The sequence below is a fragment of the Delphinus delphis genome, chromosome 16 (assembly GCF_949987515.2).
Source record: "Delphinus delphis chromosome 16, mDelDel1.2, whole genome shotgun sequence".
NCBI classification, from domain to species: Eukaryota; Metazoa; Chordata; class Mammalia; order Artiodactyla; family Delphinidae; genus Delphinus; species Delphinus delphis.
Genome location: NC_082698.1, coordinates 25,823,477 through 25,848,583, shown reverse-complemented (window position 1 = coordinate 25,848,583; position 25,107 = coordinate 25,823,477). Strand labels below are relative to the sequence as shown.

The window sequence follows — 25,107 nt, the reverse complement described above, 5'->3', positions numbered from 1 at the left end:
AACTACCCAATTCTATACACCATGGTACTATCTACTAAACTAATTAAGTGACCTTCAAACTATTTCTTCTCCATACAAAACCATGATTTTTCTTGTTCACATTTCTTTACTGGATCTCTCATGATATCATTTCCTGTGAACCTGGTTGCTGAGGTCCCTGATCTGGGAAGAACTTTCTAACAAGATCAAACCATACAGGACTGTCTCACTTGATTCCTGCCTGCCCCCACCCTCTGTCTGTCTGGTAGCTCACAGCCTCTTTTTTGGCCCAAAGATCCTGTGATATAAAGGGAACTTCATTTCTATGGCAGCTCAACAGCTGGCAACAAGGAGTCTGTCCTTGTCATCTCTGCCTGGCCGAGCGGGAAGGGTGGGGACTGGAAAGACAATGACCAGAGCTCCCTCCCAACTCCACGCTCCTCTGAGGAAGCACCCTTGACTTGAATGCCATTCCTCTAAAGAGATGACCCTAGTCCCTCCTTTTTTATATCCCTAAGGCTGGCTGAAGAAACAAGAGCCTCACTGTTAATTCCAGCTTTGCTTTTTCTTCCTTTTGACACTCTGGCCACGAGTGAAAAAAGATAATAGAGCTGTCAATTCCTACTTTCTTAGGAGTATACATACAGAATGCATTTATTTTATTTTATTTTTTTAATGATTTAATTTGCTTTTTTTTTTTTTAATCTTTTGGCTGTGCCACGTGGCATGTGGGACCCTAGTTCCCTGACCAGGGATTGAACCAGCACCCCTTGCACTGGAAGCGCAGAGTCCCAACCACTGGACCGCCAGGGAAGTCCCTGCATTTATTTTCTTAAGGCCCCATCTTTAGAGTCCCCAAACTCAAGATGTTCTCTATTTTCTATATTTGGGTTCTAAACCATTTAGAGAGGCAGAGTCCTCTTGCTGTAGTGGGTTGTACAAACACAAGAAAGCTACTCTCTTTTCCTGGGCCTCAGCCTCACCAAAATAACCTGAGGCCTCATGAGTACCATCTTTGGCACAACTGAGGGAAATAACTTAGGCAGAACTTGATTTTTGTTTAAAAGTGAGAAGCTAAATAAAATGATCAGAGTTTACCTACTCAAAAACATTCTGGGTTGTAACATACTTGTTGGACCAGCTGAAAATCGCCCAGTTAATTCAAAACCTGATAAGATATACATAATCACATAAGTGATTGCAATTTTATAGAGGAGACCTGAGAAGAATAAAACTACTAATGGTAGTTAGTTTCTTTCTTGAGTGGGATTAGAGGAAATGAAAGAACTTTTTAATTTTATGTATTATTTTGATATGATTAAAATGAGAATATATTGCTTTATAACCACATTCTAGGAAAGAAAAAAGGAAACAGATGAGACTTAACACCTGCCCCCTCCGTAGACCTACACCTCACAGAGACTCGCAGGGCCCCAGCTTCCCTTCTGGGGACACAGCCGAGGTAATCTACGGCTACTTGGGAGCCTGCACGACACACACACGCGCACCAAGAGCTTCTGAGGGGCAGGTGTCAAGGAGTCTGGAGCAGGGGCGCTTGTTCCGTGCTGACTGGTCTGCCCTCAGATCAGAGGCCAAGCACAGAAGGGGCCCTGGCTCTTTGTGTGACAAAGAGGGAAAAACCAGGCAGCAAACAGTTGGAACAGGTGAGATAATTCTAGGAAGTGATTATTTGCTTGAGATAAAAGTGGTCAGGCAGTTTTAAGACAAATCAGTATCAAATGTCTGAGAGAGGGGGAGAAGAGTATTAGAAGGGAAACGGAAAGAGGCTGCCGGACAATGATGGAGAATCAAATCTCAGGCTCATCCCCCAACACACCAAGTTCCCAGAAAAGCAAACTGGTCGTGCCACCAGAGACACGTGTCCTACGGCAATGAGGGGAGATGCCATTTTTCTAGATGCTGTTGATCCCCCAAAGCATCCTAGAGCAGTGCTGTCTGGTTCTCACAGCACTGGGTCACCTCCCTGGCAGGTACACCAGATGTTGAAAATGAGGCGTGTAGAGCACGCTGGGGGCTTCAGAATCAAGAAGTGGTCCTAGGGGGCTGACCCCAAGGGTCAACAGGCTTGAGGCTGCTTGGTAGGAAACATCAGAGCTGAAACTGTTGATCATTCTTTGAGCCTTTCAGGTGTCTGGATTACAATCGTTTTCTGCCCTAAATTAAGATCAAATGAGGGGGAGCTGCTCTTCAGTACACAGTTCCTCAGTGTTAAAGCCTAAGGCTTTCGGTCGGCAGAAGCTTCTCCATGGGAAACAAACCTGAAGTAGCATGAAACAGGCCCCAACCCTGACAGCAGTGGAGACAGCCAACAGAAAAGACAAAACACTTCTAGGATAGCTAGTGTGTTGTTGATGGCTCTGTTACCTTGGGAGTGCAAGTATTTAGCATCCGTAATACAAGACACAACACAAAACCCCCAACCCAATCACCAAAGAACCCTAGAGTCGGAAAGCATTTTTGAATTCTTCCATTCCGAACCTCCTCCCCAGTGGGGTAGCTTGTCACTCGTGGGGGGCGGGGGTGGTTTATCTGTGGCTTTCTTGGAACAGTTAATGATATCGGATTGGTTGCTAAGTAGAAAAGAATCAAACTCCTCCAGGCCTTTCACATCCTGGAATGGTTCATCTGCCCATCAAAGGCTATTTGTTTCATATCTTTTTCTATCTAGATCCGCCCAACCAATGAGACAGGCTACCTTGGCTGGCTGCCGTGTTGCCAGGTGACCGAGCCCTCCAGTAACCTCACCTGAACGCCCTCTCCCGTGAGAGCTGAGCAAGACTGGATCTGCCAGACTCGGTCGCGGATGGTGTGCAGGTTCAGTCCTTCTGCAATTTCAGAGGCAGGGGCTGCTGTGAGTAGATCCTGCTTGTTAGCAAAGATGAGCACGGGCACACAACTTAGCTTTTCTTCTTCCAGTAATTCAGCTAGTTCCTGGATCATTGTGGGAATATATGGGGAGGGGAGGATGAAATCTATGATATTTAACCATGCATTTCTAATCAGAAATAAGTAAGTTAAGCTGATCAACTAGCAACTTTCAAGGGCAGTGGTTCTCAAACTTAAGCTTGTGGAAGAATCCCCTGGCAAATTCCTGGGCCTGCCCCAGAGATGCTGACTTTGGAAAGTCTAAGCCAGGGTCCAGGGATTTGCATTTTTAACAAGTTCCCCAGGTGGTTCTTTTACAGGGGATTCATAAGTCGTACTTTGAGAAATACTGTTCGACGGAGAACACAAATTGTGGTTAGACATTTTAAACTTACCCAAACGTTACTATCTGCAAGTAACTTTCAATGCATAGATACGCATACATATATATGTATGTATATGTACATATACATATATATTTTAAAATTTGAACTAAAAATGACAATTGCTTTAGAGACTATAATTCTGTTTCATCAATCTCTGTCTCCAAAACATGCATGCATGTGCATTACACTTCATTAAACCCACATCCTAAAGTAACTGCATTAGTCCATCTGGCAAGGTCTCTAATTTTTAGGTTATTGGTTGGGATCTAAACTGTATGTTGATTCTGCCTGCGATAAGTACAGGAGAAGGTATATACTTAGCTAAATGCCAGGATCCACCTCTTCCCCACTCAAGCCACATTTTGGCTACTTAAGACACTTGGGCTGTCAAAGAGAACTGGATGGTTCAAGAGGCAGATCTCCATCTGACACCCTTCACTTCCAAACTCATGTTTAACATTGCTTCACTTGAGTGAAGTCTAGAAATCATCAAGGTATAGAAGGGAGAGGGGCTGTCTCCAGGAGTCTGGAGAGTTCTCAAACTAATTTCCAGGGAAAAGGAACTTAAACATGGGGACTGCTACCTTTGGAAGGCCACGTGCAGTAGTTTAGGACACAGGCCAAGGACTCTGCAATAAAATGTAAAGGTGCTTCTCCAAAGAGGTCCACGATACTACTCACTTCTTATCAGTGCACTCAGTCTGGGTAAAATGGTCTATGCCCACTGCTTCTCTATTTAAAATTGCATACACAGATTGCATTGTGTAATCATGTTGACATGCACTCTGCATTTGAAGTCATATTTGGGTTCAAAGTATACCTATCTCTTCGCTTGGCAAGAAGAGCAGCTTAGTCTTGGCTTGCACATTTCTTCCCATACCTTCTAATTTGTCCAAGTTACCCTTGGATCAATTAAGTTGGTATTGAAAAATGTACACAGAAATGATAAGTGAATTGTTCCTCAGGTTCATTTCTATGTGGCCTGGGAAGAGCTTTTGGGCATGGTGGTAAGTTCCATTTGCTTATACCTTATTTATTTAATTTGATTAAAACTAAAAGGCTTTAAACGAAAAATTGTTTAAAGAATTCTCAACTAATTTCTTTTTAGGCAAGTGGTATTTTGCCTGCTTGCCAGAATGACTGTTTTGTTTAAACTGCACAGGTTAAACAAAAATACTTCCCCCACGCTTATACATTTACAAAGTAGATTAATGAATACCCAATTATTTGGGAAGTATCTCAACAGAACAATTTTTTACCTGACCCGTCTCTTCAAATCTTTTTCTGTCTGCGCTGTCAATTACATATATCTGTAAAGTAAAAGAAGAAGGCTACTTCAATAAGCAAATATGGAAAAAGACAGGGCAACTTCTAGGGAAGGAGCAGATGATTCCCAATCAGCAGATTTTCACATTAGCACAGCATCCTGAAACTGAGGTGGTAATTCTTATCTACGGATGCAAAATAAACTAATTAATTAATTAAATGGAGAGGCCCAGAAAATACCTCCAGCAAAACTCCAAAGTAGGAAGTCAGGAGAGCCAAGCAGGATAAAAATAGATATAGTTAACAGGCATTCACTGAACATTCTTACTAGATTTACCCTATTAATCCTCGTTATCACTCCGTGAGTTAGATTTCATTTTTATCCCATTTTATACATAAATAAACATAAGCCCGAAGAAGTTAAGTAATTTACCCAAGTTACGTTTGGTACATGACAAAATGGGGATTCAAACTCAGGCATACCTGACAGTAAAGTCCCCAGTTGCTCTTAAGCACTCTGCTATACTGTGTCCCAAATTGTCAGGAAGGGATAGTGTTTTGAGGCATTTACAAATCCTATAGACCTCGAACATCATCATTCTGAAAGTACCATTTTCAGTATTAACTGTATGCTGTCTTCAGGTGCTGGGAGGTTAAGATCAAGTACTGGAAATAGCAGGGGCATAGGCTTTGCCAGAGTAAGAGAAGTTTTGAGATTTATCGTAAATTACAAATCCCAAGCTTTCTTTCCCATCACTGAATTGTATTTATTGTATAAATAACATCCTATAACAATGATAAGGGAAATTAGATAAGACCAAAGAAGAAAGAATAATCGCCTATAGTTCCAGAACCCAAGCACATTAATTATTTTCATTTCTTATGAAAGTTCCCTTCTAATTCTTCTTCATATGTTAATTTAAAAAGAAAATCTGAGGACTTCCCTGGTGGCACAGCGGTTAAGAGTCCGCCTGCCAGTGCGGGGGACATGGGTTTGAGCCCCGGTCTGGGAAGATCCCACATGCTACAGAGCAACTAAGCCCGTGCGCCACAACTACTGAGCCTGTGCTCTAGAGCCCACGTGCCACAACTACTGAAGCCTGCGAGCCTAGAGCCTGTGCTCTGCAACAAGAGAAGCCACCGCAATGAGAGGCCCACGCACCGCAACGGAGAGCGGCGCCAGCTCGCTGCAACCAGAGAAAGCCCATGTAGAGCGATGAATACCCAATGCAGCCAAAAATAAATAAGTAAATTAAAAAAAAAAAGAAAACCAGAGATATCATTTTGTAGTCATTAAAAAAAATCATCAGTGTATTAAATGTTCTCCCAGTTGCTAATCTTAAAAATTATCAAAATTTCAAACTTTCTTTAAAGAAATTAGAATTGTTACTAAACTAATGGTATAATGGAAATGCTCTTTTGAAAGAACATATCATTGAAAAACAACAATGAAAAGCAATCTTGAATTCCCACCTTTACGTGCCTTAAAATTCTGTTCTACTCTGAAAACTTGCTCTCTTTTGAAAGGAAAAAAACCCCAACAATTAAAATTCCTTTGCTTAAGTTAATGCACTCTCATTTAGAGTCACTAGTGCTGGGACTTCCCTGGAGGTCCAGTGGTTAAGACTCAGCGCTTCCTCGGCCCGGGGCAGGGTGCAGGGGGCACAGGTTCGATCCCTGGTCAGGAACTAAGATACCGCATGCCACGCAGCACGGCCAAAAATAAATAAATAAATAAACAAACAAATAAATAAATAAATAAATTTAGAGTCACTAGTGCTAAATATGATACCAGGGACCACCTCACCTGTGTTTCCTTCATGGAGAATCATAGGAGAAAGGATGGATGTGTTTGGTCTCAGTATTTCTTTGTGGCCTTATTATTGTTATTGTTAATATTACTCTGACTCAATGCACACCACAGAGACACAAAATTCGATACTGTCTGATAAGTCAGAACATGGTGGTAGCTTAGTTTTCCACTGGTGGGTCTCACATTATATAGTAGCAGGCATAGTATAAACACAGATGTAGAAAGAAGGAATGCAATGGAAGAGTGAACCTGAATACAAAGGACGGGATTAGAACTATTTGGTAGTCTATAGTGGATTAAGATGATCTTCACTCAGGCAAGACTGGGAGATGATGTGAGGGAGGGGAGAAGGGTCAGGTGATCCCTGGGAGGGTATTCTGGGCTCAGATTACAAAGCAGGAAAAAATGTGCTTGAGAACAAAGGGTATGAGTGAGAAGGTAAATGTAGAAGAGGCTGAGACAAGGCTGAGAATACAATTAAAGATAAAGTTAATGGGAATTGCCTGGCAGTCCAATGGTTAGGACTCGGCACTTTCACTGCCGGGTCCCGGGTTCAATCCCTGGTCGGGGAACTAGGATCCCATAAGCTGCGTGGCGCAGCCAAAAATAAAAAGAAAAGAAAAAGATACAGTTAAGAAATTCGTGTTTGATATGATGAAAAATAAACAGTTGGGAGAGAATAATTAGGAATGGAAAGATAGTTTTAATAGTAGACAAGAAAGATGATGATTGAAATACCAAAGAATCCAGAGGCTGAAAGTCAATAAGAAAGTTTTAACTTTTACTTTAATTACTTGCTAAATGACTTGTTACTTATTGCTTTGACATTAAATTTCACAAGGAACATTTTCATTAAAAGAGTCAAAAGGGGGCTTTTCCTAAACTGTACATAAATTCTTCCTATCATTTAGTATTTTTCTCACATAACTTTTATAGAATTTGAAAATTATTGTAAAATAATTCCAGGAGGAAGGCTATAAAACAACTGCCCCATTTATTAAAAGGGCCAAGTGAAGAAGTCCTAAGCACAAACCAGTCTCTGGTGATCCCACAGATCTGTTTTTCTATGGTGGCACATGATTCTCCTGGTTACCCCCTCCCCAGCGCTGCCCAGTTTCTTCCTGCAAGTATCTGTTTGCTTGCGGTCAATAGCTAAGGATAAGGATAGCCTCTTTTTCTTCCTTTCTTTTTCTTGTTAATAACGTAAGTGTTAATCTAGTCATGCAAAAACCATTTTTTTAACTTTAATTTTTTAAAATTAATTTTTATTGGAGTACAGTTGCTTTACAATGTTGTGTTAGTTTCTACTGTACAGGAAAGTGAATCAGCTATATGTATACATATATCCCCTCTGTTTTTGGATTTCCTTCCCATTTAGGTCACCACAGAGCACTGAGTTCCCTGAGCTACAGAGTAAGTTCTCATTAGGTATCTATTTTATACATAGTATCAATAGTGTATATATGTCAATCCCAATCTCCCAATTCATCCCACCCCCGCCCCTTCCCCCCTTGGTGTAACTTTTTATTTTATATTGGAGTATAGTTGATTAACAATGTTGTGTTAGTTTCAGGTGTACAGCAAAGTGATTCAGTTATACATACACATGTATCTATTTGTTTTCAAATTCTTTTCCCATTTAGGTTGCTACATAATACTGAGCAAAAAAAAGAATCCAGAAACAGATTATCAAATAAAAAATACTCAGAAAGTATTAAAGAAAGTTAAATATAGTGCTTTTGACTGGTCTTAAAACATTATGGATCTTCAAAAATTAAGTTTCATAAACCTATTCTAAAATAAACTTATAATCCATGGCACTCAGAATGAGAATGATGCTTTAAGCAGAGCCAATTCACACCTTCATTGGCAACTGCTTGGAAATTTTTATTTGGTTGTGGGAGGAAGACCTAGAGAAAAAGATTTTTTCTGGATGGAAGTTCAGCCAATTTCGGATTATCTGGAGACTGATTATCCACCATGTGAATGAAGGCTCTTTGTTTCTCCTCTTGCTTCTGGTCCTCCTCCCTCCTGCTGCCACCTTTTGGCCATTTTATTGCTCTTAAGTATTTCTCCACCAGAGGGGTAGACGGAGACAGAAGAGATGACACTAAAAAGTGTGGCTTTTTATTGATAGCTTGAGCAAAAGTCTTAAGAGGAGGGTGAAACTGACAAGTAAGTTTTCTGGATGACCTGTTTTCAGTTATTTGTGCTCTAGTGGTACTGATGCTCAAGTGTGAGTGATATTATGGAGATAATATAAGAGATGGTTGTTTGAGCTCTGTCTCACTTGATGTCCTTTGGATATGGAAATGATGGCAAATTACCTTAAATTATGTTGTGTTTAGACACAAAACTAATTATGATAAAGTAAGTGAAGTTTGGTATTAATATTAATACATACCTTGAAAAAAATGATGTGTTTTTGTCTATCAAAAGGCTGTTATTTCCTGGCACAAGAGAAATGGAAGACATCCTATCCCCTCCCTTCTATCTTATCTCAGGATTAATTTCTTAGTCACTTCCCCCAAATTAATAAAGCTGAAGTCATGTTCTCAGTGTCATCATCCCTGAGAATAACTGCACTTTTAGGAGTTGCTCTGATTCTTTCAAACCTCTAGAGAAACATATAATTTAAAGTGGGGGTTGGTACTCTTTTTCTGTAAGGGGTCAGGTAGTAAATATTTTAGGTTTTGTGGCCCATACAATCTCTTTCACAGCTATTGAACTTTGCTGCTGTAGTGCAAAAGCAACCATAAAAAAATACATAAACAAAGGGACGTGGCTGTGTTCCAACAGAACTTTATTTACGGACACTGAAATTTGAATTTCATATAATTTTCATGTGTCATGAAATCTTATTCTTCTTTTGATTTTTTGTTCAACCATTTAAAAATGTCAAAACCATTCTTAGCTCACGAGACACAATAACAGGAGGCAGGCTGGATCAGTTTGTCGACACCTGCTCTAAAGCAAGACTGTATTTTGGCACTCTAGAGAGAACTGAAAAGAATTAACCAGGCAACGAAATGCATCAAGCCTCAACCCTGCTCTTCTAGGCAGTGTGGAGTCTAGTGTAATAGGTCTTTTCAACCAACAGTGGAAGACTATTAAGTACAAACAAACTAATGTAACCCATCTACCACTGTCACTCCAAGCTGCTACAAAATGGGCAGACAGGGCTAAAAGCCCCAAGGCCTTAGAATCTAACCCTGGGTACTCAGCTGCTCCTCAAGACTTGTTTAATCTCAAATAGCATTGGAAAATGACAAAAGGTTTGACTCAATCCAAAATATTGTCTGATACTGGCAGCATAATATAGCTGGAGAAAGCTCCTCTAGGGTTACTGTGAACTTAGTTTTGCTGGATTGTCCAATAATTCCTAGGTGCTCTCAGCTAATGGGAAGTGTGGAATCCAGGGTCATATTACAACTACCTTGCAGTCTACCCTCAAGATGTTAGAGCTTATGTTTTAAAATTACCCTGATCTGTAGACCAGAAAGTTTCTGAGACCTCCTCATGGAGCCTTAAGGCATTAATGTCCTTATATACAGCTCTTTTTAAAGGAATTTATTTATTTATTTATTGTGGCTGTGCTGGGTCTTAGTTGTGGCACTCGGGATCTTCATTGTGGCATGCGGGATCTTTTTTAGTTGCGGCATATGGACTTCTTAGTTGTGGCATGCGAACTCTTAGCTGCAGCACGCATGTGGGATCTAGTTCACCGACCAGGGATTGAACCTAGGCCCCCTGCATTGGAAGTGTGGAGTCTTACCCACTGGACCACCAGAGAAGTCCCTATATAGCCCTTATTTGGACATTTCTTTCAAAGTACCTAATCCAGTAGATGAACAGATAGAACTGTGATTTCTCTCAATTGCCTGCTTTTTCCCAACTCTTGCCTCAAAAAGTAAAGGAGAATCTATAGCCTTTTCTTCCCCCAGTTTTATTGTGATATAATTGACACACAGCACTGTTTAAGGTATATAGCATAATGATTTGGCTTGACTCTATAGGTTTTGTATATTAGCCTTATAGCCTGCAAATTTGTTGTAGTCACTTATTAGTTCCAGGACTTTCCTTGTTGATTTTTGGGATTTGAAAGACTTTTTTTTTTTTTGCGGTACGCGGGCCTCTCACTGCTGTGGCCTCTCCCGTTGCGGTGCACAGGCTCCGGGCGCGCAGGCTCAGCGGCCATGGCTCACGGGCCCAGCCGCTCCGCAGCATGTGGGATCTTCCCGGACCGGGGCATGAACCCGTGTCCCCTACATAGGCAGGCGGACCCTCAACCACTGCGCCACCAGGGAAGCCCTTGAAAGACTTTTAATGTTCAGTTTTTCTAACATGTAGTTTCATACAATTTAGAGACTCATCTCTACATTTCAAGGATTCGTGAGTGAAACAATATGATGGCTTGGATTTGCTTTAAAATACTTAAAAAAAAAAAAAGTAGTGGTAGGGGAGATGAAACAAGATTGCTAAAGCTGAAATGAAGGAAGCCAGATGATGGGTAGGTAACTAGGGTTTCATTACACTATTTTTTTGACCTCTACATAAATTTGAAAATTTCTAAAATTATATTTCAAAACCAGACACATTATTTGAGATTATAGAAGAAATTTCTGTATTAAAGGGAAAATTTTTCTTTTTTCCCAACATTTCTCTTCTGTTCTCCTAGAAGGTATATAATACATTTTGGAAGAATAACTGGTTGAATAGATGGATAAATGGATGGATGGATGTGTCTCATCTTTTTGTTCTCATCCATTTAAACCTTCAACCTGGCACAAGGAACATACGGGAACTTACCTTCACCATGGGCCAGAAACATTATGAGCCCTTGTGACGGCCATCTTGGTATCTCACATGTGTTTATTGATTTGATGATAGTACAATTTTATATTTTGGTATTATTCCCCATTTAAGAATCATGATAAATAAATTCACTACTTCTCATCAACCCTCTGTGAAGTAGATGGTCCACCCAGTTCATAGAATTAATAAGCCTCTGGACTTGACTACAATGATACAGAATCATAGAACCTTAGAGTTGGAAGGAAATTTAGAAGTTATAGAACTCCACATTCTACCTAATGTTGGAATCCATCTATAACAATTATCCATTTCATTTATTTGGTACTTTTGTAAGCACTGGGGATACAACAGTTAAAAAAAAAAAAAAAGAAAAGCAAAGTTCCTGTATTCATGTAGCTTACATTACAGTGGAGGAGAAAGGTAATAAATAAAAGTATGTCTGAGGTGAGGGACTACACCATGAGAATATCTAAGAAAAAAGAATTCCAGCATTGTAAATAGTGATGACAAAGGCCCGGAGGTGGGAGCATGCCTGTGTTCCAGGAATGACAAGGAGGCCAGTGTAGCTGGCACCAGGTGAGAAGGGCTTGGAAGAGGAGTCAGCAGGTAGGGGGCTTCGTGGACCACTGTAAGAACCTTGGCTTTAACTCTGAGCTGGGAAGCTTATGTTTTAACAGGATCAATATAGCTATAGCGTTGAGGAGAGACTTGAGGGAGGCAAGGCAGAAGTTAGGAGGCTAGTTAGAATGATACTGCAATAATCAATGCATGGGGGGCTTCCCTCGTGGTGCAGTGGTTAAGAATCCACTTGCCAATGCAGGGGACACGGGTTCAAGCCCTGGTCCGGGAAGATCCCACATGCCGTGGAGCAACTAAGCCCGTGTGCCACAACTGCTGAGCCTGCGCTCTAGAGCCTGCAAACCACAACCACTGAGCCTGCATGCCACAACTACTGAAGCCCGTGCGCCTAGAGTCTGTGCTCTGCAACAAGAGAAGCCACTGCAATGAGAAGCCCGTGTAGCCCCCGCTCGCTGCAACTAGAGAAAGCCCATGCGCAGCAATGAAGACCCAATGCAGCCAAATAAATAAATAAAAACAATAAATAAATTAAAAAAAATCAGTGCACGGTAGCAGTGGCGATGGAGAGAAGTGGGCAGATTCTAGAAATATTTTGAAAGTAGAATTGACGGGATTGGCTGATGGAGAAGATGTGGGGAGTGAAAAGGAGCCCAGGATGAGTCCAGTGCTTCTGGATGAATGGGACTGTCATTTACTGAGAAGACTGGAGAAGAAGATTTGGGCAGGGGTGGATGAAGATAGGAATTCGGTTTTGGACATGTTGAGGTTGAGGGGACTTACTAGCCACTGGTGTTCAGGTGTCAAATAGGCAACTGGCTGTATATGAAACTGAGTTCCAGGTTGGAGATAACAGTTTGGGATTCACCGGCATGTAGGTGGTGATTAACGCCTTGAAATTGGATGAAGTCATCTAAGCAGCGACTTAGAGAAGAAAAGCACAGGCCTGAACTCTGGGGCACTCCAACATTTGGAGGTTGGGAGATAAGAAAAAATAGCAATGGAGATTGAGGAGGAGTAGCCAGTGAGACAGGAGGAAAACCAAGATAGAATGGAATTCTGGAAGCCAAGGAAAGACAATGTTTCAAGGACAGCACGACGACCAACTCTGTTAAATGTGCTGACAGGTCAAGTGAGATGAGTAATGAAACCTGAACATGGGACTCGGCACTGTGGATTCTCGGTGAGACTGAATGGAGGGTTCCGAGCGCCTGCGGGGAGAGGAAGTGAAGACAGAGAACACAGAAAATTCTTTTAAGGAGTTGTAAAGAGAGGCTGAGGAATGGGACAGTATCTAGAGGAGGATGTACAGGAAGCCAAGAGTTCTTTGTTTTAAACAAGAGCAAGTACAGGATGTGTGCATGCTGATAGGAATGAGCAGGTAGAAAGAGACACCTAGGAAGCAGCAGCAGAGAGGGAAGCTGTCTGAGATGCAAGGTGAGTTCTACTGGCAATGAAGATATCGACGTGTTTTTGCAGCTTACTGTCTATGGTCATAGTTAAAGTAAATTCAAACTTTCAGTTAGAGGTTAACGGAGATATTATGCAACATTTTTTCCTATCCAAGTTCATGAAAGGTCCTGGTTTTACGGTACGACCGTGAGTGAGTGGCTGAGGTGGGGCGGATGGCAAGCTCGCTGGAGGGGAGGTGAAGGAGCTGAGAGGCTGAGGGATTGGAGAAATCATGCACCTGGAGAGTAAAATCTCCAAGAATCCTAAAACAGTAGTCCTAGAGAACTTGGCAGTGAGCTGGGAGCTCAAGTCTCAGCCTCTGCCTGCGTGAATGCTGCCTGAGCCAGGAATCCCAGTGCAGAAGGAATCCCAGAAGCCTAAGGCGGCTTCTTCTACTTCTGGACAGTTACGATTATAGGAAACTTCTTCCTTATTCTGAATTAAACCCTAATACTCCCCAAACTGCTCCTTGCCTGGTCCTCTAGAACTATTCACAATGAAGCCAATCTCTCAGACTTAAGATAGGTCCTGAAGCAACTAGAGACAGTTCCAAGCATTTTCTCTTTCAGGAAGGACATCGTCAGGTCTTTCAACCATTCCTCATACATCATGGTTTCCAGGACCTTCACTATCTTGGTTGCTCTCTTTGGGATATACCTGATTCGTTGATTTCCTTGGGTTGATGGAGTCAATGGCACAATCTTCTGACTTCTCTTCTGCTGTTCAAATCACTATGGTAATTAATAAATACTTTATTTGCCAAGGTGGGTGTGGGCACAACATTGTTACTGAGCAACAGAAAAACATCTTATATAAATTACACAAAGCTCCACAATCTGTCTGCTAGCTCTAAATTCATAGTGATGAAGAGCAATGTTACGGCAATGGAATTATTGACAAGAAAGACAATTATAGTGTAAATGTTAGTAAGACAGGGGAGAAGAGATTATGAATTGATGCATCAGAAGGAGTACTTACGAGAATATCAGTGTTTTCAAAATAATTCCTCCAGTATGGTCTGATTTTCCTCTGTCCACCAATGTCCCATACATTCAGTTTAAAACCTTGTGATTGTACACTTTTGATGTTAAAACCCTGAAACAAAAAATATCAAGTTTTACTAGGCTTTGAGATCAATTTCTGACAAAGTTACATTTACCAGCTATGTTATTTATTAATTCTGAGGTACTCTGCCAGACGTGACACAGATGATACTGAAAACAGTTTGCTCTGATGGGGAACAAAAATGTATTTACACGTGCTTCTGTCACTCAGGTTGGGGTCAGTGTTGATGATGTCATGCTGAGTGCACACATACATGGAACTGCTGAGGATGACTTGTTATGAGAACAGCTCTGGTAATCAACACAGACCCCCACCCATCCCATGAGTCCTCAGCATGGTGAAATTTAACAGGACATTACATGTAACTAACAAGAAAACAAAGCTGAATCTGCAGACTCAACACAACAGAACAAATGTTAAGTTTAAAAAGAGGCAAGGGGCTTCCCTGGTGGCACAGTGGTTAAGAATCTGCCTGCCAATGCAGGGGACACGGGTTCGAGCCCTGGTCCGGGAAGATCCCACATGCCGCAGAGCAACTAAGCCCATTCGCCACAACTACTGAGCCTGTGCTCTAGAGCCCAGAGTCACAACTACTGAAGCCCACGTGCCTTGAGCCTGTGCTCCGCAACAAGGGAAGCCACTGCAATGAGAAGCCCACGCACCACAACAAAGAGTAGGCCCCGCTCGCCGCAACTAGAGAAGGCCCTCGTGCAGCAACGAAGACCCAATGCAGGCAAAAAAAAAAGAGGCAAGAGCTACAATCTGGAAGACTGGATTCTTTAAGAGCAGCTCAAAATGAAAGAAATTGCCTCATATGCATTGATCAAGAAAAGGAAGGACCTGAACTCAGGACACGAAGCGGGAGGCTGGTTTGAAACTGGAGTAGCACCCCTCATACAGGTGGTGATGAAAACAAACAAGTGGGCATTTGAAACTGTTCTTTAACAGGTATCTCTGATGAACTTGAAAAGAAAGTGTTCATTTTCAGGACAGTGACTCAAGGTGGAACTTTGGGGAAGGTAAGCCAATCAGGGGCAGGAAGAAGGGTGAGCTGGGAGTTCATGTGCAGAGAAACAAATTAACAAGACCTTTGGGGTTCGAAGAGAAGGCATTTTATGAGCAAGATTTTAAAAAAAATCTTCTTGCAAGAATGACATAATGAAATAAGGATTTGAAAAATCCCATCAACAGCCTGCTCCCACAGAAGTGACATTTCATCCAGAATCGCTGGAGTTAAGTGGGTCTGGGGATGCCTCCATGAACATTTGCTTCTTCTGGCAGCTCCCCAGCACTACTGCCTCACGCAGAAGGAGAAGGCACAGGGCAACAGTACGGGAACACTGCCACCCAATTTCCACTGAGGACAGTCACTAGAGGACAACAGGGGATGATGCTTACTACTGCTCCTCTAAAATGCCAATGACTGAATAAATTAGAAGTTTTAGAACTCCTAAGGGAAGTGGCTTAAGCTTATTGTAAAAGCGCACTTCATTCTGACTCATTCACAAAACCCCTTTTATGCGTTTAAAAATTCTACGCTTAACTACAGTAGTAAATGTCAGACCCAGCAACAACAAATCCTTTCTGGGATGAGGGAATAAATAAGTGTAAATCCTAGAATTTGACCATATGTGTCAGCTGCCTTAAAAGTCTGTAAGTCACCAGACCCAACAAATCTACTAAGAAATTATTCTACGGAAATAATAATGAATGGGTGCAAACATTTAGAGATGTGTACTGTATAAGTATTTACATACAGAACAACGTAGAAATATGTTCAAGATACGTTATTAAGTGGAAAAGATAATACAAAACAGTATACTCTGTATGAGCCATTTTTACTTTCTATTTTAAATATACCCACCATATATGGGCAAAGAAAAAAACTTGAAAGGATACATTCTCAAATGTTAACAGTGGTTATGTCTGACTGGGCATTATAGGTGATTTCTAGTTTCTCAATTTTACTTATTTATATGTTCTAAGTTTACTACAATGAGCATCTATCACTTTTTCTAATATAAAACAAAAACACAATAAAAGTGTGTTTTTAAAGACTAAATACGAAACCTTGACATAATAACAGAGTCACCTATAACATAACAAACAGAGCCTGAAAGTTAGAATTGGAGCTTTGGGTCCATAACTAGGATTTCATTTCCCTGCTCACAGTGTGGACGTCCTCATTTTAGTGGTGCTCTTGAGAGAGACAGCCTCTCACTAATGCGAAAAAAATCCCCTAGCCCTTCTTTTTCTGGCAGAAATCCTGACACACTAATATGTGTTTTCAGCCCTTCTAGGCTAGACTACTGTAATTTGCTCCTCCTCAGGCCATACATTAAATTTGTTCAGAAGCTGTAAAATTGCTCATTTGGTAGCAGTTGAAATGACTTTTCTGCAAAGAGCTGCGAATCAGTAAGACTCGCTGGCCGTGAAGTACACACACCAGCACAGCCATTCAAACCCGACACCAAGTTCTTATCACGGGACAGTGACAGAAAATGGTAAGTAACTCTGGTTTTGCTAAAACCTCTAACGCTCAAACACTTAAAAAGTAAGACCAACAGGGCTGCCCCTAGTTAGGAAACCCAAAGGCCTGGCCAAAGGTCAAGCTCTCTCAGGATTTCCTGCAGGGAAGGAGGCCTAAAGAAACCCACTAGAGTTCTTCCAGGCAGGACTTGTCTCCAACATCCATGCTGGGAGCACCACCGTCCTTGTGCTTTGTTGCTTGCTTAGCCCTACGAAAGAGGAGGGTTGATGAGGCTGGATTTAAAAATACAGGTAGGGCTTCCCTGGTGGTGCAGTGGTTAAGAATCCGCCTGCCAATGCAGGGGACATGGGTTGAAGCCCTGGTCCAGGAAGATCCCACATGCCGCGGAGCAACTAAGCCTGTGCGCCACAACTACTGAGCCTGCGCTCTATAGAGTCCACAAGCCACAACTACTGAACCTGTGTGCCACAACTACTGAAGCCTACGCGCCTAGAGCCCGTGCTCCACAACAAGAGAAGACACGGCAATGAGAAGCCTGTGCACCTCAACGAAGAGTAGCCCCCGCTCGCTGCAACTAGAGAAAGCCTGCGCGCAGCAACAAAGACCCAATGCAGCCAAAAATAAATAAATTTTTTAAAAAATAAATAAAAATACAGGTACAGATAATTAGGCTTCCCTGGTGGCGCAGTGGTTGAGAGTCCGCTTGCCGATGCAGGGGACATGGGTTCGTGCCCGAGCCGGGGAAGATCCCACATGCCACGGAGCAGCTGGGCCTGTGAGCCATGGCCGCTGAGCCTGCGCGTCTGGAGCCTGTGCTCCGCAACGGGAGAGGCCACAACAGTGAGAGGCCCGCGTACCGCAAAAAAAAAAAAAAAAAATACAGGTAATTGTTTTTTTATTTAAAAAATTGAGGGACTTCCCTGGCAGTCCAGTGGTTAGGACTCCACGCTTCCACTGCAGGGGGCACAGGTTCCATCCCTGGTTGGGGAACTGAGATCCCGCATGCATGCCGTGTGGCGAGGGCCCCCAACCCCCATCAGTCCCCACCCAAAAAAATCTAAAAAGTTGAGGGAGTCCCCTGGTGGCCTAGTGGTTAGGATTCTGGACTTTCACTGCTATGGCCCCAGTTCAATCCCTGGTCAGGGAACTGAGATCCTGCAAGCCACATGGTGTGGCCAAAAAAAAAAAAAAAAAAGACATATATTTGTATTTATTAAGTCTGAAAAATACACACTAAAAGTGGTTTTTCTCACAGTACTGTTTTTTTTCCTTTATGCTCTCTCTGTATTTTTCTACATGTATTAATTTCAAAATCAGAGAAGATAAAGCTATTTCTAAAAAGGAATTACTTAGATCAGAGGGAAGTGATTGTATCTTGCTATGTATAGACATATAAATTTATATTATTTCTTTTTAAAAATTATTGTAAAATATACATAACATAAAATTTACCTTTTTAACCATTTTTAAGTGTGCAGCTCAGTGGCATTAAGCACATTCACTCTTGTGCAACCATCACCACCATCCATCCAGCCCCTGGGTAACCACTGTTCTCTCTCCTGTCTCTATGAATTCGACAACTCTAAGTATCTCACATAAATGGAATCTCTTGATATATTTTGAAATCTGAGGTTATTTTAAAATTGTATAGACTTTTCTCAGTAACAAAAGTTACAAATGGACAAAACTCTATCTCCCATTTGTCTTTCATATTGCTATTACCATCTTCCACGTGTCACACAAGCATCGGGGGCAAGGCAGTGCTCACCTGTGTAGGTGTGATGTGGCTGATGTCTTCAGATGCCAGCTGCTTCAGAAGAGTGGTCTTACCAGCATTATCCAAGCCCAGGAGAAGGATTCTCACCTCCTGGTCTGGTGCACTTTTCAATTTGCGCAAAATTGAGAGTAAGCCCTTGAACAACCATGAAGAACAGAGATTACTTTGGAGGCACTGACTTTGATATTACTGGGTATCAGAATGCCTTCTCCTCCTTGAAAAAAGTTCTTGGTTGTGGAGAGCTTATAGTACTATTTTCCACTTTAATGTCATTTATTCCAGTTGCTTATAAGTTTTGGCAGAAATACTTTAGTAAATTCAGCAACTTAATAAATAGCCTGGCTTATTCCTGTTCCTTCTATTAATCCAGCTTAACAGTCACCCCAAATCTCCTGGAAGTATGTACTACTAACCAACTCCCATTCCTGAAAACCTTTATATATATATATATATATATATATACCAGAGCATCCTACCAGAGCACCCATCATATCTGACTGTAGGGAACTGATTTTTGTATTTTTCTCCTTTATACTAGAGTGAAGTTTCTTGTGTGTAAGGACTATAGATAGCTTCCATCTCCCACAATGCCTGGCGCTTATTAGACACTATATGATAGCTGTTGAAATAAACAGAATTACCCACCCGAGTTAATGTAAGATTTTAAGGTACTAAGGTACTATTCAAAAGGTTGTAGAAAATTGTACTTGGGCTCTCTTTTTAAGACTTTATTTTAGTTCTTGTTTAAGACTCCATCATTCAAAATACTCTATTATCTTCTAACTTTCACATGACCCTTACAGTATAGCTGCACGGTATAGATTATCTATGTTTTTCAGATGAAGAATCTAATACAACAGAGAAATTAGGGAATTGAAAGGTCATTCTGGAAGCAAAAAAACATTAAAGTTTAACCAGGGTATTTTTGACTAGTAATCTAATATTTCTGATTCTTGTTGTTATTATTCTTTTAATGGATGGAAATAAGCCATGCTGCTTTTTAGCTAAGAACATAAGAAAAATCTTACAAGATAGTTATTTGTTCTGTCTTGCGGCTGACAATCATTTTCCAATGAGGCATGGTTACATCAAGAATCAAAGAATCCCAGAGTTTAAAGGGCATATAATCTAATCTCCCAGCCCAAGTGGAAATTCCTTCAAACTGAGTCTTAGAATTATATAAAATGGTTATGTTTTTTTATCCGCATCGCACCAGGAAATAACTCAAACCAGTCTGTTCACTAAGATCAAATGATAATTCTGTGAAATAATTTTCAAGAGTTGAGACAATGATATGCAAATATGCATAATTATAAGAATTCCCTTCTGCTTCAGAGGCCCTTTGTTTACCCCTTTTAGTACTGTATTCACACTGACCACTTTAACCTCTCTATGCCTCAATTTCTGTCAGCAATAAAATGTAACGTTTAGTTTAAGACAGACAAATTCTATTCCAAAAGATTTGGAGAAGAGAGAATGAATAGATTTGAAACAAACAAACAAAAAAAGATTAAGCAAGTCTTTTTTTTTTATGGCATATTTTTTCTTTTTTTTTTTTATCTTCTCCAGCCTTGAATTATTTGACACCATTCCTTTTTAAAACTCTGTTTATGAGCAATCTCCCTGGCTTCTATTAGCTACATTGCAATCACTCATTTATAATACCACCTTTCAGAACAGTTAAAATTAGAATTCTGAGCTCCTTAGGGGACTGGTGATATAAAAAGGCTAAGAACAGGCAAAACACATTGTACTACTCCTCCTGGGTTCCTGATTAGATGTCCTCATTATCCTTTCCAATAAAATTCTAAAACAACTGGAATTTATCACATTTGTACATTAAACAATGGTACAGGTTAAGAAAGTTCTTCTCATGCATCATTTACTAGTGTAGACATTGTGAAAGAATCTGTTTTCTATAAAATATTTTCAAGGTTCAAAATAAATGTTTTAGGTTTCTCCTCATGTGTCTCTTTCAAAAAAAATCAGTATATATAAATACTGCTTTCTGCAGGCTGACAGCTTTTACACACTCATTATATTTGAAATTGAACGATTCAAAAAACATAATCTCTATTCGTCTTAAAAGGAGAAAAGCAAAACACAGGTGAGAAAGAAAACATTCTAACTACAACTAAACTTTATAAACCTAATAGTATAAAAAAATAATACTTCTACATTTCCAATGAGCAATTTTCCTCATCAGGAAACAATAACTTCACATGTTGCACCTTTAAATGAATTACAGAGAAATGGAAAGTTCAGCTAATATTTTCTTCCAGAGAAATAACAAATGGCATCTCAAGCATGGTCTAGGCAAGACAAATGCAAATACAGTACAGCATCACATTAACCCAACTCCTGAGGAGAGGGGATCACAGGATTATTAGCGTTTGCTAAATAGGGAAGAGGATATTTATAGATATCAGGGTTCTGCCTGAAAGGTACAAAGTAAGCTGATTTAACAGGCTGGACAAAAGAGCAGAATAAGTCTACTCTATGCTTCTATCCGTATATGTCTATAGTTAATGTCAAACGAAGGGAGACAGCCATTAGAAGTTAATTTTATTATGGGGCTGAGTTTTGCAGTATAAATACAAGGAAATGAATTTTTAGTGTATTTTTGGTCAAAACATCCATTCATTCATTCATTTATATTAAACACCCATAATATGCTCCAAGTACAATGGTGAGGAAAGCAGATATGATCTCTCTGTAGGATGTGTACTCCTATGACATTAAATAGAGGCAACTTAAGAAACGAGAACTTTAGTTAATTGTGCATCGTGCGTTATCAGCATGCATGCACACAAGTTATCTGCACCCTGGTGGACAGAAGTGGTCTGACTCAGCCACAAACATTTAAACAAACTTTTCTAGAGGCAAATCATGACTAGACATGCAGTTGACTATGGACATTTTATCTGCCTCAAAATCAGCTTAAACTCAACTACCGGCAGAAGCATGGTGCACTGACCTAAAATGATACAAACTAGGTCATTCAAAGAAACTAGGGTGTTGGAGAGGGAGAGAGGAATATGTTGGTATATGGAAAATATATGTGACTGGGAGGAGCAACTAAAATTTAAGTATTAAAGGGCTTCCCTGGTGGCGCAGTAGTTGAGAGTCCGCCTGCCGATGCAGGGGACACGGGTTCGTGCCCCGGTCCGGGAAGATCCCACAGGCCGCGGAGCGGCTGGGCCCGTGAGCCATGGCCACTGAGCCTGCGTGTCCGGAGCCTGTGCTCCGCAACGGGAGAGGCCACAACAGTGAGAGGCCCGCGTACCGCAAAAAAAAAAAAAAAAAATTAAGTATTAAAATTAGTAAACCAGCTGTCAGGTACATGCACTCCCCATACCTAGCTTAAATGGAACTGACTTCAATTTACTTTTACCTCACCAAAAAAACCTGGTGCTGCCCAGTGAGATGTTATTAATTTCCAGGAATTCGTATAGCTGTGTGTGTGTGTGTGTGTGTGTGTGTGTGTGTGTGTGTGTGTGTATGTGTATGTTTACAGTTCAAGAAATCCACAAGAGAATCCTTTATTCTGTATGCAATGATTGGTCCATTCGAAAAGAAAAAACTTTCTAAGATGTTGTTTTTCCATTTATTGTTCAGAACATCATTTTTATACCTCTGCATTTCTTACTATTCAAAGCCAAGTCACGTGAGGTACAGGGAAGCAGCTGATTGATTTAAAGTTGGGTCATGTGATTTAAAAACGAGTGGCAGCTGATTGATTTAAATCTTGGTCATATGACCTGAGGAGGGGATGCTAAAAACTGTTTTTTTATCTCTGGCTCAGAATATCATATTTATAGCTTGGTTTTTCTTATGATTTAGAAAACTTGAGTTGTCTCTCCTTGGAATCAGCAGGAGAAAAATACAGTATTTCAGGTTAATTCTTTCTTCTTTTTTTTTTTTTTACCTGCATATTTGTATAGCTTTTTTTTTTTTTTTTTTTTTGTGGTGCGCGGGCCTCTCACTGTTGTGGCCTCTCCCGTTGCAGAGCACAGGCTCCGGACGCGCAGGCTCAGTGGCCATGGCTCACGGGCCCAGCTGCTCCGTGGCATATGGGATCTTCCCAGACCAGGGCACGAACCCGTGTCCCCTGCATCGGCAGGCGGACTCTCAACCACTGCGCCACCAGGGAAGCCCCTCGTATAGCTTTGATAGGGAGAACCTCACCCAAATTTTGTCTTCTTTCTCCTTATATCTCTACTAAATAGATACAATGTTTCCTGAGGAACAAAATACGGGCACCTCCTCAGGAAGAGTGGGTTCACACTTCATCAGAGTCCTAATGAAAAGAACATTATGGGCTTTAGAGTTTCATAGACTTTTATTCAACTTCCCTATGTGTAACCTCCGGCACAGTTCCATCTAGAAAATGGGAACAGTATTTATATCTCAAGAAAAATGCTATGAAGATTAAGTGAGATGATGTATGTAAAGCATGCACATAGGGGGCACTCAAAACAGTAGTTGTGTTTATATTTTTCACTGACAATTTTTGACTGGAAAACATAATCTTGGGAACAATCTTCAAATGTTAAACATGCTAGATAACTACCACTAGGTTCATATATACAGAAATTACTCCATAAATAATTCCTAAATGGAGGACTCATCTATTAAATAACAGTGATTAGTTATGCACAAAAATTACTGTCATCTTAGTATTTCACCAAGGACTTGGTATCCTAAGGCAGGGGTAAGACAACTGAACCTCTAGGGGTTCAGAGAAACCAATAATGGGTTTTTGTTGCAGTTCTCCAAATTAAAAAAAGAATAAATATGTATTAGTCATAGCTAAAGGACTAAAAAAATAAATAAACCTGGGACTCACTCTTTACTAGCACAGTTACCACGGGGGCTCATGGGATACCAGATGTGACACACTTAATCACACCACTGACCGTTTAAATTCCATGTTCCACTTACAGTTCTAAGAATAGCTCACACTTTTGGAGACGGAAAAAAAATGCATTTTGGAAATCAGATAAAGAATCCTGAATAATTTGTCCTAATTTCTTATTGTTCATGGTAGGAAAAAAATAAAAAAGAAAATCTCTCTTGATCACTGAATACAACAGTCGTATACAACAGTGTTGTATACACTGTCAATTTGTTGTATACAGTGTCAATCTGCACCTGGAAACAGGACAGTGGTTAATTTATTGTGACTTGTAATTATAAATTAAACAATCATAAAAATTACACAGTCCACTACACTGATAAACAAACTGGGAAAAGTTAGCCAACTGTTTCTCATTTATGATGCAATCTCTTTCTCTCTTGGTTTAGCATGCCTTTTTCATTTCAATTCTAGTTATTTTCTGTGTAAATATTTATGTTTGTACTCATTTGTTGAGAAAAAGTTAGCCTTTAAATGGACAGCTCATGTATAAACGATTAATAAAAAGCAAACATGTAAAGATCTGTTTAGCCTAAGGTTAACAAAACTGCAATGTAGCAAGTGTTGAAATATGATTGGCAACTTCAGATCAAATAATTCTACTTCTTTAGAGATCTGACAATGTTAAATCAATTGCAAAAATTTTTTCCTATCAAAATGTACTCATTGGATTATCTAACCAAATGTACATGTATGTTTTCCTTGTGAACATCTAGCTTTTTCTTACTTCATAAGTCAACAGAAGTGGTTCAACATTTCTAAAAGTCAAAAAGGGTCTGGAGTTGGGGCAGGGAAGTAACTATAAGCTTGAGTGTTAGCTCTTTGCAGCTGGTAAGCCAACCAACCTGCTCTAAACGCTCCAAAATCAATTTTTTCTTTGACTAGTTCTAAAACCACTCAATTCCATTTTAACACCCTCCAACTAACTGCAGAGAAATCAACAAGGAACAGAGTGTCAAGAATCAAATATATCACGTATCATAATTTACAATTTGGGAAAGATTTAATCTGGTTCGACAGAGAAAAGGCTTGCCCCAAGTGAATGGCCACCCTCCAGTTTTAATCTGCTCCAAACTGACATTAAGGCCTTTGGTTCTGGTGTGGTCAGATGCCAAGGAAGGTTGCAACAGGTCCGAAGGAAATACTAAGGACCGGGCAGCAAATCTGCCTACACCGACATGGATTAAGTATTGAACGGGAAACTGGTCATCACCAACAACCAGACCTTGCAGAACCGTCAGCAAATAAATAACTCGGGACTGCAGAAGCGCGCCCGCCACGCAGACACCAAGACGGCGTAAAATCCACTAGGCATCCTTTCCAAGTGGCACCTCTTTGTGTCCTGGGATTTGCACCCTTCCCCCCAGAGGCCCGCACATCGCGAGGAAGAGGAGAGCTAGGCTACCATCTCCCCTGGTACCGCCGGCGCGACCTCAAAGACAGTAGCGCTGGCCCTCTCCCCGCTTCTGGCCGGGCACTGGCGAACCCCACTTTACTGCGGCACGGGGAGGCCGATTCCCCGGGAAGATCTAAGCCTGCGTGCAGAGGCTGCTCTCCGTAGCTCCTCGGATCCGCCCTCATCTCATCCCCAGAGTAATGATGGAGCCCTGGCTCCGTACCGGGACAACCACGCACCCTTCCACAGCCCCTTACAGCCCCTTCCCCTAGTTTCGGACCGGTTGC

At 41.0% G+C, this 25,107-nt stretch overlaps 1 protein-coding gene across 1 annotated transcript in view; it reads right to left on the bottom strand.

The window, feature by feature from the left end:
• Positions 1 to 25,107, bottom strand: part of ARL3 (ARF like GTPase 3) — a 32,440-nt gene that overhangs the window by 6,986 nt on the left and 347 nt on the right. Inside the window, exons 2-5 of the mRNA XM_060033578.1 lie at positions 18,498 to 18,641; positions 14,152 to 14,268; positions 4,511 to 4,561; positions 2,746 to 2,931 (exon numbers count right to left, since the gene is read on the bottom strand). Of these exons, the coding sequence (XP_059889561.1) occupies positions 2,746 to 2,931; positions 4,511 to 4,561; positions 14,152 to 14,268; positions 18,498 to 18,641 (498 nt within the window). The remainder of the gene's footprint in view (positions 1 to 2,745; positions 2,932 to 4,510; positions 4,562 to 14,151; positions 14,269 to 18,497; positions 18,642 to 25,107) is intronic.